We start from the raw sequence: 19,467 nt of genomic DNA, 5'->3' as shown, positions 1-19,467 counted from the left end.
AGACTCGTTTATATAATGAACTGAATAAAATATTAAATGCAATGATTTTGTTTTAATAATAAGAAAAAGCAAACGTATAAATTAGTAACATGTCAAAAATTCTCGAAAATATTTCATTAATTTATGGCATTGTAAAATCAAAAACATAATTAACAGTTGAAAATGCTTCACAGTGCACAGTATGTCTCAAGGCGTGTACAAAATGTTTCAACTCTACTGGCTGATAAATCGGCGCTTTGAACTCTCCAGTCACCATTAAATTCACAATGTTATTCATCATGATATCAATTTCTATGGGAGTAGCCCGAGCATTCCAATCAGCTAAGTGAAACACGTTAAAACTAAGATCAGGCCGTAAACACGATTTCACCATAGGAAAATCATAAGCACATCCATAGTAAACGATTGATCCATTGCACTCCAATAGCTTTAACATGACATCTTCAAATCTTCCCCCCAAACAATTGAAGGCTAAAACGGGCCTCGTCAAAGAAGTATTGAAAGTTGAGATAGTCTCTGCTTCATCAATGGTGTATACGGCAGTCGCTCCTAGACTCATTAAATTTTTCTTAACTGCATCATATCCACAATGATTTGCAACAATGTTAATAGTTTGCAAACCCCATGCCTTACAAAGCTGAATGACACTTTGTCCACAGGGACTATTTGCAGCATTTTGAATAATTGTATCACCTGGTTTAAGACGACTAAAGTCTCTTAACATCCTATAAGCCATACATGGCGCTATAGTAAGCATACATGCCTCAGGAAGGCCTAGTTTAGGGGATACCACATGTACATCTCTCTCATTATAGATGCCATAGTAGCGCCACGTTCCTAACATCCTTGATGTAAGCACTACCCGCTCTCCAGGTTCTACAGTGCAAACATGACTTCCAATTTCTACAACATTACCTACTCCTTCATCTCCAGGAACAGTTGGTAGCTTCGGTAATTTTCTATATCTTCCTGAAAATTAAATTACATTAGCTATTCAAGAACTTTTATTGTTAAGGAGAATTAAAGTAGCAAACAATATCAATAAATTTTTGTTTATGGATTAAGTAAACTAATAATTTTATTTCAAAATTTATTTTCCATAATAATAATAAGATTAGGTAGTCATACATATACATATTTTAAATAATAAATGCTGTAAACAATGGCATTCTTACATTTTTAAGTTTTAAAAATAAAATAGCCATAATATCACAAATATATATAATCACACAAATATTTACAATAATCAATTCTATGTACAATTACATTTATACATTTAGAAAGGTTTCTTATAGGTTTCTTCTTAATCTACCTACTCTGTAAAATCTAAGAGATATTTACAACCAGCAAATCCCTGTGGAGCAAGTGAATTTTTTAACACTTCTGGATAATCCTTAAATTTTATTAATTTATGTATAGGAGCTTTTAACTCTTTAGACAACATTAGTTTTATAATTTCTCCCAACATTTGCTCTCGGGCTTCTGAGGCAGCTTTTTTATTCCATGCAGTCATCCAAAAGCCTCTACATGATATATCCTTAAATATGAATGCAGATGTAGGGACCGTCACTGGTTCTCTAGACATACCACCATAGGTTACCATAGTGCCTCCATGATCCATATACCTAAATAATTGAGCTCCATTTTTTCCACCAACACAGTTCAACGCTAACAAAGGCTTCTTAACTTCCCCTTTAAAAATTTGAACACTACGTAGTTCTTCTTCTGTAAACACATAAGTTGCCCCTAAACTTGTTAAGTAAGCTTTCAAATCATTGATTTCCGGTCTATTCCTGACTATATTTACAGTCTTCACACCCCAGGCTTTACAGATTTGAATTACATTTTGTCCACATGCACTGTTTCCTCCATTTTGGATCACAACATCGTCTTTCTTCAGACACACAAAATCACGCAACATTCTAAATGCTGTGCATGGATTGACTGTTAATGTAGCAGCTTCTACATCTCCTAAAGCATCTGGTACCACTGTAAGTGAAGATCTCTGGAATACTCCAACATCTCGCCAAGTCCCTTCTAGTGAAGTTGTCAAGATAACTTTTTTACCTCTGCTTAAATCTTTAACTTCTGAACCAACCTGTTCCACTAGACCTACACCTTCATTTCCTGGGATTGATGGAAGATTTACTTTAACTGGATATTTTCCTGAAAAATTATACAACAATATACTGAGAAAATAATCAAATAAATGCAAAATACACGCACATAAAAAATCTTAGCTATACCTTAAGTTTTCTTCAAATGTTAAGAAGCAGTATAGCAAAACATGCACCATTTTCTTTCTTTCAATAAGTCTGAAAAGCATAAGTCTTAGTTTTAAAATTACCTTGTATCGTATTTATGTCAGCAGGATTCACTGGTGCAGCCAACATTCTAACCAACACTTCTTGCTTTCCAAGAGGCGGTACTTCGCATTCCCGATATTTTACAACATGTAAGGGATCCCCAAATTCTTTGTAAACCAGCTGTCTGGACATTAGATTTCGGAGCTGCTGATTCCAAATAGGAACATGGTAAGAAAATTGCTTTGGCTTGAGGATGTTTAAGGTAGCTTTATGTAAAATGGTCATAAACTTCATTTTTCAGTTTCTGTATTTGCTAGATAAGTTGCATAGAAATAACTATGTTACTGTCCTACTTTTTCATATCGATCGATAAAATTAATTAATATATTTAAATTAATTGAGTTTTTTGAGTGATAGCTGTAACTTGTTTTGTTGATTAACCTAATTTTTGAAAAGTTACTTTTGTAATTTTTATTTTTCTCTTATTCAAAGTTGACAGAAATTAGGAAAGGTTTCGTTTGACAATTCAAAATTGACAATAATAATGATATTCTAGAATTTGTATGACAATTGGCTTGATGACAGCTGACTATTAACTAACAACTTGATCCGGGCTAGTGCAGAAGTCAGAAGACAGAAATACCTATTACCTACCTAGTACCTATTTGTATATTAATTATTTTGAAATTTGATTAAATGTTAATCGATAAATCGACATTTCTGATTTACACAAAAGATATTCTGAATATTACATTACTATTATCTCACCATTATAGCTTCTGTAAGACAATACTCCTTTGAGGATATAAAGTAACTCATTAAACGAGTGTGAAAAGGCTTTTAGATTTATACCTTTTGAGAAATATATTAGCTCGAAATGAATACAAATGAATATGAAACATTTGAATATCTTCAACCAAATAATGTAGAACCCATTCCTAAGAGGTTATTTGTAGTTCAAGATCATGGAACATATCTTTCTTGTGAGTACAAAACAGATTTTGCATAAAATCACAAAAATACATTACCTATAACAGTCATCAATAATGTGCTTAAGTCCAAAGTGACTAAATACTATTAAAAAGGCTGGAATACTGTAAGTCTTACCGAGCTAAGTAAAGCTAGTAATTAGTTTATGATTTAGCAGATCGTGAAGAATATTAAAGTAATTTTTATTTTTATAAAATAGAAATTACTTAGTTTTCTTATATTCTTTTCAGTTGATAAAAATGTTGATCTTAGCCAAGTTCAAAATGTGGAGCTATTGGAAGAAGTACAGCCAGTTTATGATGTCTCTCCAGAGCAGTTTTATATTGATGTTGAAGGGTCACAAGAAATTGTTGCAGTATCAGGTAAAAATAAAATATGTATTGTCTAAAAATATTAGCATATTTGTAGTATTTTCAACTCTGTTTTTAGTTATAGAAGTATTATTAAATGAAGATAATATTTCTGTTTCAGAACAATTTGTACTTAGTAATGAACTTCATAATGAAGACAATATTTATGAAAATAATCTTATGCTCCATGAATCCGGTTCTTCGAATATACAAGTATTATTTTCATATTTACTTTAGTATGCCTAAAGGGATTTTAGTTTTAGAAAAAATAAGGCGTAATATATTTTTGTATGTTTAAATATGATTATCAAAAAGATATGTGTGACATATATATACAGGCAGGAGAGATACAAATATTTTAAATGCTTTTAAAATTCTGAGACTACATCTTAGATTGTTTATGTACCCTTTAACTATTTAACTTTTTATATATTTAGTCCAATAAAAATAATAATAACAATATCCACAGATACAACAAACAGTTGATCAAATACCAGAGAATGTTGTTGAACAGTTTATAAAGAAAGAGCCTTCTAATGCAGAAATTAATATGGAAATGGATACCACACCCAGTAATTTCACTGAGGTAATTATATTTGTGTGCTTATTAAGTTCTGAAGAACACAATAAGGAGAAGGTGTGGTTATGGCTTGATTCTTTTATTTTGATTACATGACATGAAACACATCAGAAGAAAGGAACCCCTATAAAATATTTTTTTTAAAATTTTTTTAAAGACAATTCACACCTATTGACCTAGTCTCATGCTAAGCTGGTGAAGCTTGTGTTATGGGTACTAGGCAACGGATATACATACATATTATAGATAGATAGACATATAAATACATATTTAAACACCCAAGACCTAAGCACCACCAAATGCTCATCACATCGATGTTCGTCTCAGCCGGGGATCGAACCCGGGACCCATGGATTCGCATTCAGGGGTACTAACCACTAGACCAATGAGTCGTCATCATATGTATTATATGAATATTAAAATAAACATTATTTCGTTGTCTATAAATGTCTAAATAAGTTCTTTTACTTGTTTTTGGCCATCATACCTCATTACTCAGGCTGGTCGGACCTATAGTACTTATGGCTGAGACTATTGCTAGAACTGCCCCTGTTTAGTATAGGCTGTAAAAACCAACCATTGTAATCAAATAATTAAAAAATTCATTGTATGGGTTAGGGGGCCTATTATATAAACACCTAAATAATTGTTAACAATTTATTTTGTTATAGGTAATGCTATCTGATGAACAGTATAAGTTTTTAGAACAAAGAGGTTGGACTTTAATTGAAAATAATGACAATATCTTCTTCATTGATGGATTAGGTCTTCATAACATCACTAATAATGATCGTGAGTATTTTTCAAGATATGCAATTATATAAATCTAATAAAATGAAAGTTTAATCTAGTAAAACTACAATGCTATTTGGGTCTTGGCCAGAGATTGCAAACCTTGATCAATTCTATTTTATAGGATAGCCTTTTGTGTCGGTTTTCTCATGATATTTGCATGTACCATAGGAGAAAGTGTTAATTGCGCTCATGAAATAAAAAAAAATATTATATTCTTCTATTTTCTTACTTGTCCTTTCTATTACTTATATACATCTTTATTATAGAATTAATTCAAGATTTAAAACAGAAGATGAAAGATGGTGAATTAACAGAAAAAGACTCAAGGTAAAAATTCTTTATTTTTTTATCAAGCCCGGCTTTCTATATTTAAAATACCAGTCTTCATTTTATATTTAAAACATTTTATTGACGTACACGAATTCAGACTATATGTTAAACTCAATGTTTCGAATATTTTATTATAATTATTCCGCATTGGTAGTTAGTGAGATGCTTTGAGTCAATAATTAATTAGGCGTATATATCACTAAGCAACTATTATATATTTTTAGTTTTTTTGTATTTTAACACGACATGTTTGTCTGTTAAATTTTGTGCAATATATTTGAAGTGAAACTTCTTTATCGGCGTTGGAACAAAATTTACCGTCACATGTTTCGGTTATGCCGTACGCGTCACATTATTCCGTTACGCGCATCTTTTTCTTGTCTCTACCACGGTTGATTCGAAGCCATTAATAACGATAACAATGACAGTAATAATTCTATTACAATTAATGAAATTCTGTAATAATCTTAGGAGTAATAAGTTAATATAAAATAATTGTTAACTTTATCTAATTTAACTTTATTTAACCAATTTATGTAAAGTTGCATATAGTAGATATTTTTTTTGAAAAATAAGGTCATAAAGAAGTTTCACTTACGTGTGTACACTAGTACACGCACACATTTTTTGTTTATTTTTGTTTGTTTTTAATGCCTTTGGCCATTTATACCACAAAAAAATTTGAAACAACACGGGGTGAATAAATTTTTATTAATTGACGTTGATTTATGTAAATTTTAGTAATGCCACAGAAACTATAATATTTGAAGAAAATTTTGAAAATAACGAAATAGAACCAAGTATTTCCTATATAGAAGAAAAGAAGGAACCGGATATTCCGAAGTTAAATCCTAGTAAGTTTAGCTTGGAGTATTTTTTTTCTACTCAGATAACATTTTCTCGTGTTTCCTGTTATGCCTTGGTTTATTTTAACATCTACTGATTTGTCTGATATGAACTAATTAGCGTAAAATAATACAATATTTTATATGTTATCACAACCAATTATATTACCAACGTCTATTGTCTTTACCAAAATTCATAAAATTTGGCACAGACGCAAAAACATAAATATTCGTTACACTTTTTACAGTAAAAATCTTGCCTAAGCCCGAGAAGAAAGCGAAAGAGGTCGATTTGATGCCCTCGGAAAGAGAATTCCTCGAAACAACCGTTAACGAGTTGTTAGAAAAGTACGATAACAGTGATCCCAGAATAAATAGCAATACAATCATAATTAAAACGAAATTTTCATTAAAAGGTAAGAAATCGTAAAATCTTAAGTCTCTCTACAAATTGTATTTCAAATAAAGCCGCTTCCGACAACTACAACTAGAGATTTCTATAAAAATAAACTCGTAAAGTAACTCATTAATTCATTCACTCACTCAATTGGACCCAGGCACTTATTCACTAACTAAAAATAAAAAACAAAAATAAATGTAATAAAAGATGTATTTAAATTATGTATACCTATATATTTTAAGGAATTTATAATTAAGTTTGTTATGGAAGAGATCGAAACCCTCACACAGGTATTTTTTTACTTAAAAGTGTTCCCAAATACACATTATAATGAATTGTTGTCAAATAAATACTTTTTAGCAGTAGTGAGAAGCTTCTTATTATATATAAATAATGAGAAGCGTCTTACAAATAGGATATACATGGCAACCGTAGATGGTGATAGTTCGACTTGGATTCTAAGTCGTTTCCACACGATATTTTCCTTCACCTTAGATCAGACAAAAGCCCATTGGTCACAACCGGGGATCGAATCTACGACTGATGAGAGTAGCTCGCTGAATCTACTAGGCCAACACTGCTCAAGAAAAAGCACCAGTTTTAAAAACTCGACAACGCACCCGAGAGCCTTCTGGCATTGGTTTTATTGTGCGGTATCACTTAAACAATCTGCCCGTTTGCCGCCTGACCTATGAAAAAAACCGTGTGGCACTCGGGGACTGCCGCGGTAAAGCTATTGCATAGCAATTTTTTATCATCTTATGCAATTATATTTATTTATGCAGTATTTTTTTTTCTTTGATATTAATTCAATCTACCACTCTATCAGACTCAGACAAACACGCCTATATAGTCTGTCTCACTCTAACGCGTACCGGCTGCACCGGCCGCGCTTACGCTACATCACTGATCTCGTCAGAGAGATGTGAATACGCAGTATGCGTTCTGTCCCGCTCTAACGCGTATTGGCCGCACCTATATTACGTCATCGTGTGTTAGGTTTTTTTCGTTACGGAATTTCTTGATTCGGTCGCCGCGCTCAAAGCCCGCGATAAAATCTATGCAATAGCTTAACAGGTCTTGTTACTTTTGAATTTTCAGATATTCCTTCAGAAATAGTTTTGGGAAAGACTGTTAATGGTAAAAGACTCATAGCAAGAGTGACGAAAAGGGAACGACGCGAGGCTTCTAAAGTAACAGATAATGTTGAAAGGAAGAACCATAAAACGCGTAAGTAATAAAAGTAAAATGCGGTCTCCATGAATGAACTATCCGTTTCGATTCATTAGATTAGCGCGAAACAAACGAACGAAGATTATTAACCACAGATTACAAATTCCTTTGAATTTTGACGAATTTTATTTTGTCTTTTAAATGATATCAGTATGCTTTGCCAGAATTTGCGAACTAAGTCTTAGTTCATGAACTTTACGAGAAAGCCTAAAAACTGCTACGTAATCTCTGGTCAACGTAGGATAAGATTCAGATTCGAAACTTAGTGGTATGAATGACTCCCATTTGCCAATCTAAATCTTAGCGCTCAGTAAGACTCCCATTTGTCAAAACCGTTTTAAAAAATGTAATCTTTGCGACTCTGTGCTCGCATAGACGAATGTTGAATATTCAAGTCTTTTCTATTGTCTTTGGTTATTCGAATTTAAAAAGGAATATAAAGTATTAATTAAAAAATTACCGTCATCAGCTCAAACAAATGCGTTCGATCAAAGAATCGAGAAGTTACTACAGCAAGCTATATGTGGTGAAATGCCTCCCGTAACTGACAAGGATGTGATCGATAACGCGGACCGCCTCATAATACAATTATTACGAGTACCCGCATTTAAACCAGCTGTCATTGAAAAACGGCTTATAATTACTAAGGTAACATCCATCGAGAATAGAAACCAAGTGAGAATGTAAAGCGCGATTCGCTTGATTGTGATTGGTGTGAGAGTGATTGCGTGTCTATCACTAGACTAGCTATTTGCATCTACCTTCCAAAGAAATTTTAAATTGAGAATTAACGTGTAAAAAAGAAATAGTTTAATGAAAATTTATGTTTTGAAAAAATTTAAAACTGGCTCATGTGAATATTAAAAGATTGTCCATGGGCAACAGATTTCTGAATCTGTTTCATGATCATTTTTAAATCTAATAGGCAAGTAGATGATCAGCCTCCAGTGCCTGACACACGCCGTCGATTTTTTGGGTCTAAGACATGTCGGTTTCCTCATAATGAAGAGCAGTATTGTCCTAGTGGCTTCAGCGTGCGACTCTCATCCCTGAGGTCGTAGGTTCGATCCCTGGCTGTGCACCAATGGACTTTCTTTCTATGTGCGCATGTAACATTCGCTCGTACAGTGAAAACATCATATTACTTAACACCAGGTGAGAATTCTGCCCGTTTTTATCTGTATTAAGTATTAACCAATCACAGAGAAAAGCAACGCGCTATCATAGTTTTACATTTCGATGTTTTTTCTATAAGCTATTTAGATTAAAATTGTTTGTCCCTTTGTTATATTTTCAAATTTCCATAAGAGTAACTAGAGTTAATAATAAAAAAAAGGTGCGTGTACTTATGTACGCGCGTAAGAAGTTATACTTCTTTGGCGTTATTTAAAATAGTTTTTGATTGCATGCAAATAATTAATAACAATTAAATAATCAAAGACTAGAAAAGGTGTCATTATAGTCAATAAAGTTCAGTTTACATTTGAAAAATTAAATAAATAAATATTTATTATTATTCCCTTACATTAAGTGTTACATAAATTCTATTATTATTCGAATGTTGTTTTTAAATTATGTCCAATGCCGTAGCATCTTCCGTGGGCAACTTCATTCTGTTAATTTTGTGTCAGGGTGCGCGCGCATCGTAAAATTTCACTCTCATCAATTTTTCATAACGCGCCTAAAGAAGTATAACTTCAAAAATAAAAAAATAATACTTTCCGCGTACCCTAGTAAATATTTTTATACATTTCCACCATACTTCAGATTTCGATAACAGAAGATGAGGAACAAAATCCAAAAGCGGAAAGTGGTCCATTGTTGATAACTGGACGAGTCGTTAACAAAGGAAACGATGAGTGGAGTTTCCAATACATACCGGACATGCTTCAGAGGTTAAAAGAAAATGGCGCATGTGAGGAAGGTATGTACTAAACAACGCAAAATGGAAAACACTTTTTAACCGGATTGAAGTTATGTATTATTGTAAATTTACATTATTCTAGATAGATATATAGAGGACACCGTGAGCCATTTCTGCCAAAACCCTCCATCTTTTAGTCGATACCAACTCCGGGGAAACAAATACAGATAACACAACTTTTTCTACAGCTGTAATACTTTTTGACATTCAACACCTTTTGTCTTCAGTCACCGTAACCACGCTGTAAAGCACGCGAAACGTCGGTTAAATTTCAAATTATGTAAAATAATTGTAAATTTATAATAATACATAACTTCAATCCGGTTAAAAAGTGTTTTCTCTAAATGTGTAAGGGCTATGTCAATAAAAGACAATACTAAACGCAAAATGGAACTAATTTTAGCCTACCCACTATCAAATAAAATTTCTTTGTGTATACTTACTAGACATAGTATGGTATTCTTTTCTAGGAAAATTATTATTATAAATTAGAACAATTGATAGATTACTAACAATCTTTACATAAAGGCCTTTTGTATTGTTCTTAAACGGGATGCTTTAAATAATAGAGGATATTATTTTCACTCTATATTCACATTCTAGTACACGTCTTTGTTAAGATGTATTTAACTAAACATTTAATGTTTAAATTTGAAAATACCCTCAAAATAATGAGAATTATTATGGTGATAGTGTTTGAAATCGGTTACGTAGTTTTTAAATTTATTCCTTACTAGGTAGTTACTAACGTAGAAAAATACAAATCTTTCCTTTTTGTATAGATATAGATCATATTATTAAGAATGGCTTGGCCAATACATACAATGTGTGTGTATGTTTTAAGTTTAGTAAAAGCCTCTCAGTTTGCGAGATATTCGATTTTTCGGTGCGGTGACTACAGGCAAGGAATTTTTTCAATCTGTTTTTGGATATCTATCTAGCATACGTCACCTGCAGTATCAAATGTAAACTATGGTTTTTCTTCTATACATTAACTATTATGTATAGACTACAATACGATTATGTCTCTGCCAATTTCCATCTTTAATATATAAAATTCTCGTGTCACAATATTCGTTCCCATACTCCTCCGAAACGGCTCGACCGATTCTTATTTGAAACCCCTAAGTGATAAGGGGTATCCACGTCAAAAAATTTATTTTTATTTTTTGTGGCCGGGGAGAATTACATCCACCATTATATTTCCAGGATTTAAGGATCTTGTAAAAAACAAAGGAAATAGCGATGTTGACGTCAATCTCCTGCAAATACACATACAGGAAGTAATTGGTGCCGACGGATGTGCGAGGTGTTCCATTACATTGCATCGGAGAGGTAATTTTAATTATTAGTTATATGAATAATTATATATGTATATACAATCTAACTAGTGCTTTTCGAGAGGCCTCGTCTGAACCAGTCCTTTAAAGGTAGGGTGATCTGTGGAAGCAACACTTGTACAATTTGCAATATTGGTCTAAGATCCGGCTGCAGGATTAATCGGTTATTTGCTAAAAACCAAATGTTTATGTATATTTATAATTAGGAGAATGTATATCTACCAAGTGGCCTATCCAAATTTGGCCGCTAGTATTTTTACACGCTTTATATTAGCTTCACCTGTATGTATGTATGTATGTAACCGACTCCTTCGGATTCGATTTTGACCCACTTTAAACGGACAGATTTAATTCAAACTTTGCGCACCTGTCAAACATCGATGAAAATGACAATAGGCCGAAAAAAAATGAATGAAAAAAAAAACTAAAAAATAAATAATAGTTTAAAAAACACGCTTTTAAAGCACATCAAACTAAAAAGTGAAAAATAATTCCTAATTTAGGCTGAAAATGGTAATGAACAAAAAATACTGGTATTATTGTGAAAAAGCGTGGGTTGCTCGATAGATAATAAAAAATATGGCACACTGTTTAGTTTGATGTGCTTTAAAAGCGTGTTTTATAGTTTTTTTAAACTATATTTATTAATTAAATTATTTTGAATTGATTTTTGGGAAAACATTTCGTTCAAATAACAATATTTAAATTAAATATCGTCACATCACGGCAATTTACATAAAGATTTTAATAATACTAGCGGCCAAATTTTGATAGGCACCCTGGTAGATATACATTCTCCTAATTATAAATATACATAAAAAATTTGTTTTTAGCAAATAACCGATCAGCGCATTAATACTGCTGCCGGATCTCGTACTATATGTTCTGACAACGAAAAAAATTTCGGCATTTTCGTTATGTCGAGGTAAAAAGTGTGCTTCGCTGTCTTATCGCTTGTAAATATTTCTTTAAATGTATATTATATGTATATAGTATACTTTAGTATATGTGTATGATGTGGGCTAAATAAAATTATTTTTTATCTATTTATATCTCGTCGCCTCAGATTTATTACCAAAATTTTAATTTTTTTTAAAATTAGTGTAAATAAAATTAAAAGTTACTTTTTACATTCTATCTCATTTTTATTTTAGTATATATACTAATCTATCCATATTGTTTTAATAATAGTAGTAAAATGCAAGAAAGTGACGGATTCTCGTAGAAGTAAAGCGCGCGTATACGCGTGCGATACCTGCGCAGTGATTTTCAACACTCAAAACAAGCTGTTACAACATCAGGAGGTACTTATTAAATAAAGTTAACGAATATAAACGCAAATTTCTTTTTGAGACATGCAATAGTCATTTTACGACGAAACGCACTTGCCAACCTTCTGGCAGTGTGTCCATGGGCAGTGGACACTGGACATTAACATCACGTGAGCCTCTTGACTATATATATGCACTCTGTTCTATAAAAAAAATATCTAATTTTTTAGAAGTTGTCATCTTCGTAGCATTGCTCTTTTTTTTTTTCTTTAATAGTGGTAAAGGTAAATTCTACAATATATGTGTGGTGTGCAAGTAAAGTAATAATATTAGATTATTTTTAATGAAAGGGTATTACATATATGTAATAACTAGCAGACCGGCCAAGCGTTGCTGTGGCTAAGGTTTTTGTTATATTACATAGTAGTAACCTATTCAATAGGAGAACACCAATCATGGGGACCACCATGCTTTTTTGGTGGTTATGCCATTAAATTGTAGCTTATTTGAAACGTTGGTACTTTCAACACAGCGCCATCTTGTAGAATTGTGACTAGCAAATCATTAACAAATAATTTGCAATAAAATAATATTGCTGGTATAAATTGAGATGTAAGCTATCCTATCTTTTAAGTTGGATTAAACTACACACGGTATGCAAATTAGATTGATATCGGTTCGGTAGTTTAGGAGCCCATAGCGGACAAACAACGTGACACGTAATTTACATATATTTAGATAATACAGTCCAAACAAAAATGGACATATAACTATGTTTGTTTATTGACAGTTACACAATGTGGCCGATAACCTAAAGACTAACACGGTAAGAACAGATGCGATGTATACTACAACAACTTTGGGATCAAACAGAAATTTTGAATGTAATCAATGTGAGGTATGTAGATATAAAGAGCTGCAAGAATTAAAAAAAAAAATTATTTTATTAAAGTCTGTTAACAACAGTGATGTTATATAAAATTTATTTGGAAAAATATTTTTTATATTATCATATAATTAATTATAATAGAAAGAAATGCATAATTAAAAGTACTTATACTGAATCGATTTTGATGAAACTTGAACCCTATATAACATGTAGATTTAAATCAAATAGTTGGCAAATATACATAAATAAAATTACATACATATTATGTTATATATAAAACTAGCGGACACCACAGACGTTGCATGCATCTGCATCTAATTTCAAGTGATTAGGATATTAAACAAAGTATGAAAGTCCCGACTACAGCGCCATCTGCAGGGCTTATTTATGAATCTCAATCATCCAGGGCGTCACCCAAACGCCTTCAAAAACATCATTCAAATCGGTCCAGCCGTTTAAGAGGAGTTCAGTGACATACATACGTACAGTAGAATTATATATATATGTAAGCTATCCTATCTTTTAAGTTAGATCAAACTGCACACGGTGATCATACAAAAACAAAAATTGAGAAATAGAGAATCTATATTTATACGTTTTTTTTTTCAGTTCGAAACATCAAAACAAAGTATAATTCATAGACATATAAAATCTCATTTTAATATTCTCATAAAGGCAAGCGAAAAGCCAAATGATGTATTGGAAGAGAAATTTAATTGTAAATTGTGTTCAGGCAGTTTTACAGATGCAACATCCCTTTCAAAACATATTGTGTCTTCGCATATTAAAGTGATTGAAACATAATTTTAGTTTTATTAATCTTCCACATTGCTACACTAATAATTAGTTTTACTAGTTAATAAGTTTATTGTGCACATAAACTTATTAAGGGAGCTTTCAAGTATTACGTCACGCAATTTTTGGAGATTATTGACCCCCCTCCCTGTAACGCGCCGTAACGTTGTACCCAATAGCAAAACGTTTCGTGACCACCCAGTGACTCTATAAAACTTTCTAAAAATTACCATTATGTGCTGTAAAGTACTGGAAAGTCAAAAAAAATTATTAACAATAACGCGTAATTCAATCCCCGCCCCGCATCGTAACGTTTTACAAAAGGAAAAAATTCGTTACATAATACTTGAACGCTCCCTAACTAGTAAAACTAGTTTCTCCAAGTAAAACACAACCTCTGGTTATTCAACAATTTTTATTTGATTATAGCATACTGCCTACTCTGGAATTATTTGATAAAAAGTGTCTATGTACCAAATATTCATCAGTGATAGGCATGTGGGATAAGGAGCTCTTAAGACAGGGTCAGTAAGACGCATTTAGATCAGAAAAAATATCCAGTCCCATCCATACTCTTCGTTCTAAATATTATGTTAATGGTCACTCACATAGATTTAAATTATTTATTGGACATCAAACCGAGTTTAGTCCAATTAAGATGTATTTTTTTCAAATATAATATTCAATAAAAGTGAAAGACTAAAACAATATACATTTTTTATTAGTATTATAGGTCAATCTTTGAAATATCTAAATACTTTTCACTTAAAATCTTGGTGTATTACCATCAAAAAATGTCTGAAAACTCTCCTCCCAAGTCTCCAAGTAGGTCAGCTTCATTTATTTCATTACTCGGTGAAAAATCAAATTCTGAAACACGTTTTTGTTAAAAAAATTAGGAATTTTAAAGGTCGAGCAAGTGTTCTCTGAAGTAATGATTAACATAAAATAGCTTTAAAATAGTTTGGCCTCGGCACTTGTTACTGATGTCACTTTTAAAAGAATGTGTGATGTATCTATTTCATTTCATATTGAAGTAATATTTTTTTAACACCTTAAATAATTTATACTTATATTATAAAGAGTTTGATAAAAGTAGTTTCTGGTACGACTGAACTGAAAGTTGACAGAATAGCAATTTATTTCTACCTAGGCAATTGACAATAATCTCACCTGTATTTTGCTTTTCATGTTTAATCAGTGTTAACTCTTCATTTACTATCTTTACAAATCCATCAGGTAATTCTTCAGTCTCATCAACAATAGTATTACTGTATATATGTGAAATATTCCTTATTGTAACATTGAGATAATGCTTCTTAAATGTGCTACCAGTTGTAAGAACTGTAGGTTTATGTAACACTAAAGCACAATACTCGGAGATAAAGTACGGTGAGAAGTGCAACCAGGCATCTCTATGTTAAATATGTATCAAAATAATGTTTACGTACTATTAGTGACATCTAGTTTGTTATAAAGAAAGTACTCATTTGTGGGTCTATGTATGATTGTCATTGAATTAAAGTTAGTCTGTCAAGTGTCAACGTCCACCGTTGTTTCATTATTATAGGTTATGGGCCCAGACCCGTTTTTAAGTGTATTATGGAAGTTTAAAGTATTATCTTTATCCATACTGCTATAATAATGTCGGTGAATTATATAGCCAACGTCCCAAAGTTGAAGGGTCGTGAAAACTATGACGACTGGTGTTTTGCGGTGCAAAATGTTTTGGTGCTAGAAAACATGGCGGATAAAATCAAGACACAGCTATCAGCATCGGCGTCTGCGAGTGATATTGAAAGTGATGCTAAAGCCAAGGCAAAATTGATATTAACAATCGATACATCTTTATATGTTCATATCAAGCAGGCAGTTACGGCATATGATTTATGGTCTACGCTTAAACATATGTATGATGATTCCGGCTATATGAGGAAGATTAGTCTACTGAGAAACCTCATTAACATTCGGCTAGAAAACTGTGAGTCAATGGCACAGTATGTTACTCAAATTGTAGAAACGGGCCAGCGACTTCGAGGAACAGGATTCAGTATAACCGATGAGTGGATTGGAGCATTAATGTTAGCAGGATTGACCGAAAAATATGCGCCTATGATAATGGCCATTGAGCATTCTGGAATTGAGGTTAGTGCAGATATTGTAAAAACAAAATTGGTAGACATGTGTGCTGATGATTATGTTGGTACTACATCCGGTTCAGAAAGTGCATTTATTGCGAAAGGAAGACATAGATTGAAAAGTGGCAATACTAAAAGCGGCCATATTAATAGACAATCAGATATGACGCAACCTATCAAAATTATAAAGTGCTACAAATGTAAACAAACCGGTCACTATAAAAATCAGTGTGCGCAATCGGATAATACTAAACGAAAACAGACCAATGCCTTCAGTGCTGTTTTTCTGAGTGGAAATTTTAATAAGAACAGCTGGTATATCGATAGTGGCGCGAGTAAACACATGACAGCAAACAAAGATAACCTCACGAATGTATCGCATCAGCAGGAAACCAAAGAAATTATTATCGCAAATCAGACTAGAGTTTCAGTGTTGTGTTCTGGTGACGTAAACATCGTTACAGTAGTCAATCGAGAAGAATACGACGTTACAGTTACAGATGTATTGTATGTTCCGAATTTAACCACTAACTTGCTTTCTGTGAGTCAGTTGATTAGGAATGGCAACAATGTAATTTTCAAAGGAGATTTTTGCTATATTTATAATCAACAGAAAGAACTCGTTGGCCAAGCAGAATTAGTTGATGGTGTGTATAAATTACAAACGTTACAAGTCGATGAAATATTTGCAGCACCTGCAATAACATCATGTGAGACTTGGCACCGGCGATTAGGGCATATCAATAGTAATAGCCTGAATAAAATGAAAAATGGAGCTGTAGATGGAATCACATATCCTGAAGTGGTAAACATAGGCAAATCTTCATGCACTGTTTGTTGTGAAGGCAAACAAACTAGGTTGCCTTTCAAGAAAAGTTCATCAAAAACAGAGGATGTGCTGGAGATTATTCATGCAGATGTTGGAGGTCCTATGGAAAATCAATCGATTGGAGGATCAAAATACTATGTTTTGTTTGTAGATGATTTTTTTATTTTTTCTGATTGTAAAAGAGAAACTGAATGTCTTAAGACTGAACTAAAATCTAAATTTAAATTAAAAGACTTGGGAGACATTAGACAGTGCTTAGGTATGAGGGTCAGAAGAAAAAAAGATGAGATTTTTGTAGATCAGGAACAATTTGTTGATCATTTGTTGAATAAGTTTAATATGAAAAATTGTAAACCAGTTAGTACACCTATGGAGGTAAATTTAAAGCTTAAAAAGGGAGACACTTGTTGTACTCAGTATCCTTACCAGCAATTAATAGGAAGTTTGCTTTATTTATCAATGTTAACCCGTCCTGATATATTTTATTCTGTTTGTTACCTAAGTCAGTTTAATAATAATTATAATGAAACACATTGGAACCATGTAAAACGTGTTTTAAAGTACTTGCAAAAAACAAAACATTTTGGTTTAAAATATGTCAAGGATGATTTAGATTTAATAGGCTATGCGGATGCTGATTGGGCATCAGATTGTGTGGACCGTAAGTCTTATACAGGTTTTATGTTTAAGATGTCTGGTAGTGTCATCTCATTTGAATGTAAAAAACAATTAACAATAGCTTTGTCTAGCACAGAAGCTGAGTATATGGCTATATGTGAGGCAAGTAAAGAAGCCATTTATTTAAGGAACTTGTTAATAGAATTGAAATGTAGAAATGAGTCACCTATACTATTATATAATGACAACCAGAGTGCACAATTGTTAACTAAACATAGTTTATTTCATAAAAGAAGCAAGCATATTGATGTTAGATTTCATTTTGTTAGAACAGCTGTTGAAAATAATTTTATTGTAATAGAGTACTTAAATACAAATGATATGCCAGCAGATATATTAACAAAAAGTTTATGTTGCCAAAAACATTATAATTTTGTTAAACAGTTAGGTGTCACTCCATTGTAGAATGAAATTTGTTCACTATGTTTCAAATGATTAGTTGTTTTTTCTTTTGTCTATATGTCAATTATTTTGATAAGGGAGTGTGTTAAATATGTATCAAAATAATGTTTACGTACTATTAGTGACATCTAGTTTGTTATAAAGAAAGTACTCATTTGTGGGTCTATGTATGATTGTCATTGAATTAAAGTTAGTCTGTCAAGTGTCAACGTCCACCGTTGTTTCATTATTATACTCTATGTAGTGTAAATTTTATGTGCCCTGTAAAAACATCAAACTTAGAATTTATAAAGCAAAAAGTTTTATTAAGGGCAAAGATATAACAAAAATTTTGCTCAGAATAGGCTAGTCATCTTGTCCTGTGATTTAGGTATTAATTACATTAATGCTTACAATAAGACAACATAGGACAATTATTGTTCTATTGCTTATATAATTGATATAAAACATACCTGTTGTATCTCTCAATGTTATTAGAGGATCAATAGCAGATCTATCAATTGATTCAATAAATCCCCTCACAATATCTGCTTTTCTTCTCCTCAGATTCCCAGTCAATGCTTGTTGTTTAATCACTTTTATTGTATTGCAACTAAAATCACTGGTATCTTCTAAAAGTCTCTTCCATAATGGTGTTTCAAATATTCCCCTGTTGAGATAATTTTGAGATGCATCTATATCCTGTAAAATTTAATAAAACTCTCGAGTGTTCTAGGTTGATTTATGGTTAAAGTCAATGTTATATAGTGCCTTCATATAATCCTCACCTGAGATAAAAGTTCAATTTGGCAAATCGCATCATCTTTCGTTTCCTCCAAGGTTCCTGTAAGTAATCCAGCAGGTCCTGGAAATTTTCTTTTGTTCTTGTGATCGAAGTGGGAGTCTATAAGTTTTCTTTTACTATGTTTTGGTGATACATTATTATCAAACAAGCAAGGATTTATAAAATCTTTTTTTAATGTAGGTGCTATATTTTCATTAATCCCCACTTTTTGAGTATCTTCAGGCGATAAGATTCGTTTTTGTGTATCGTCGACCTCTTTAAAGTCTAGCTGCGATAGTACCTACAAATAAATAAAAAATTTAGTAAAAACAAAGTCTTTTAAAGTTGTGTTTACATATTAGTTATGCCTTTACCTCATCGTAATCATCAGATTCGAACATTGCGCAAAATTGAAAACCTTTATAATTTTCAAATTAATGAAATCTTAAAAGCAAAGTACGTATTTTTATCTTCTAATTCAAATTTAAAATTATACTTTTGAACAGCAAGATATACAAGATCTACTCTTTCATTCAACCACAGATTAAATATATAGCTAAATGGTAACGACAAGAGTACCTAATGATATTAGAGACAATATAATGTGTT

The 19,467-nt window shown here is 32.1% G+C and overlaps 3 protein-coding genes across 5 annotated transcripts; 1 reads left to right on the top strand and 2 right to left on the bottom strand.

Moving 5' to 3' along the window:
* Nucleotides 1-32: 32 nt before the first annotated feature.
* On the bottom strand, nt 33-2,844 carry LOC125060663 (enoyl-[acyl-carrier-protein] reductase, mitochondrial). Of its 2 annotated transcripts, none has more exons than XM_047665656.1 (2): nt 2,348-2,844; nt 33-969 (listed from the first exon to the last, which is right to left on the bottom strand). In XM_047665656.1, the coding sequence occupies exons 1-2, from the start codon at nt 2,598-2,600 to the stop codon at nt 122-124; spliced, it is 1,101 nt and encodes a 366-aa protein (XP_047521612.1). In that variant the 5' UTR covers nt 2,601-2,844; the 3' UTR covers nt 33-121. The 2 variants fall into 2 exon arrangements, with proteins under 2 accessions (XP_047521612.1, XP_047521611.1); XM_047665655.1 differs by lacking the exon at nt 33-969 and adding an exon at nt 1,208-2,166 and having other exon boundaries at nt 2,348-2,824.
* Nucleotides 2,845-2,927: 83 nt separating this feature from the next.
* On the top strand, nt 2,928-14,072 carry LOC125060662. 2 transcript variants are annotated; one of them, XM_047665653.1, is made up of 15 exons: nt 2,929-3,289; nt 3,527-3,658; nt 3,768-3,859; nt 4,116-4,232; nt 4,898-5,018; nt 5,288-5,348; nt 6,093-6,205; nt 6,445-6,612; nt 7,698-7,826; nt 8,299-8,477; nt 9,597-9,753; nt 10,963-11,088; nt 12,285-12,397; nt 13,155-13,262; nt 13,863-14,072. In XM_047665653.1, the coding sequence occupies exons 1-15, from the start codon at nt 3,184-3,186 to the stop codon at nt 14,055-14,057; spliced, it is 1,917 nt and encodes a 638-aa protein (XP_047521609.1). In that variant the 5' UTR covers nt 2,929-3,183; the 3' UTR covers nt 14,058-14,072. The 2 variants fall into 2 exon arrangements, with proteins under 2 accessions (XP_047521610.1, XP_047521609.1); XM_047665654.1 differs by lacking the exon at nt 3,768-3,859 and having other exon boundaries at nt 2,928-3,289.
* Nucleotides 14,073-14,753: 681 nt separating this feature from the next.
* LOC125060665 (homologous recombination OB-fold protein-like) lies at nt 14,754-19,394 on the bottom strand. The gene is made up of 6 exons (XM_047665659.1): nt 19,233-19,394; nt 18,863-19,159; nt 18,548-18,776; nt 18,336-18,356; nt 15,222-15,467; nt 14,754-14,918 (listed from the first exon to the last, which is right to left on the bottom strand). Exons 1-6 carry the CDS (start codon nt 19,257-19,259, stop codon nt 14,836-14,838), a joined length of 903 nt encoding a protein of 300 aa, XP_047521615.1. The 5' UTR covers nt 19,260-19,394; the 3' UTR covers nt 14,754-14,835.
* Nucleotides 19,395-19,467: the final 73 nt, after the last annotated feature.

This window comes from Pieris napi, chromosome 22, assembly GCF_905475465.1.
Source record: "Pieris napi chromosome 22, ilPieNapi1.2, whole genome shotgun sequence".
Taxonomy (NCBI): domain Eukaryota; kingdom Metazoa; phylum Arthropoda; class Insecta; order Lepidoptera; family Pieridae; genus Pieris; species Pieris napi.
This window is presented reverse-complemented; position numbering and strand designations above follow the sequence as displayed.

Bases quoted from the DNA above. Each gene is read 5' to 3' on its own strand.
- LOC125060663 (XM_047665655.1), bottom strand. From the start codon at position 2,600: ATGAAGTTTATGACCATTTTACATAAAGCTACCTTAAACATCCTCAAG. The intron at 2,167-2,347 runs GTAATTTTAAAA...ATAATTTTTCAG, and splicing joins TGACATAAATACGATACAAG to GAAAATATCCAGTTAAAGTA.
- LOC125060662 (XM_047665653.1), top strand. From the start codon at position 3,184: ATGAATACAAATGAATATGAAACATTTGAATATCTTCAACCAAATAAT. The intron at 3,860-4,115 runs GTATTATTTTCA...CAATATCCACAG, and splicing joins CCGGTTCTTCGAATATACAA to ATACAACAAACAGTTGATCA. The intron at 5,019-5,287 runs GTGAGTATTTTT...TCTTTATTATAG, and splicing joins TAACATCACTAATAATGATC to AATTAATTCAAGATTTAAAA.
- LOC125060665 (XM_047665659.1), bottom strand. From the start codon at position 19,259: ATGTTCGAATCTGATGATTACGATGAG. The intron at 15,468-18,335 runs ATAGAGTATAAT...TACATATTTAAC, and splicing joins GCACATAAAATTTACACTAC to ATAGAGATGCCTGGTTGCAC. The intron at 14,919-15,221 runs GTGAGATTATTG...AACGTGTTTCAG, and splicing joins ACATGAAAAGCAAAATACAG to AATTTGATTTTTCACCGAGT.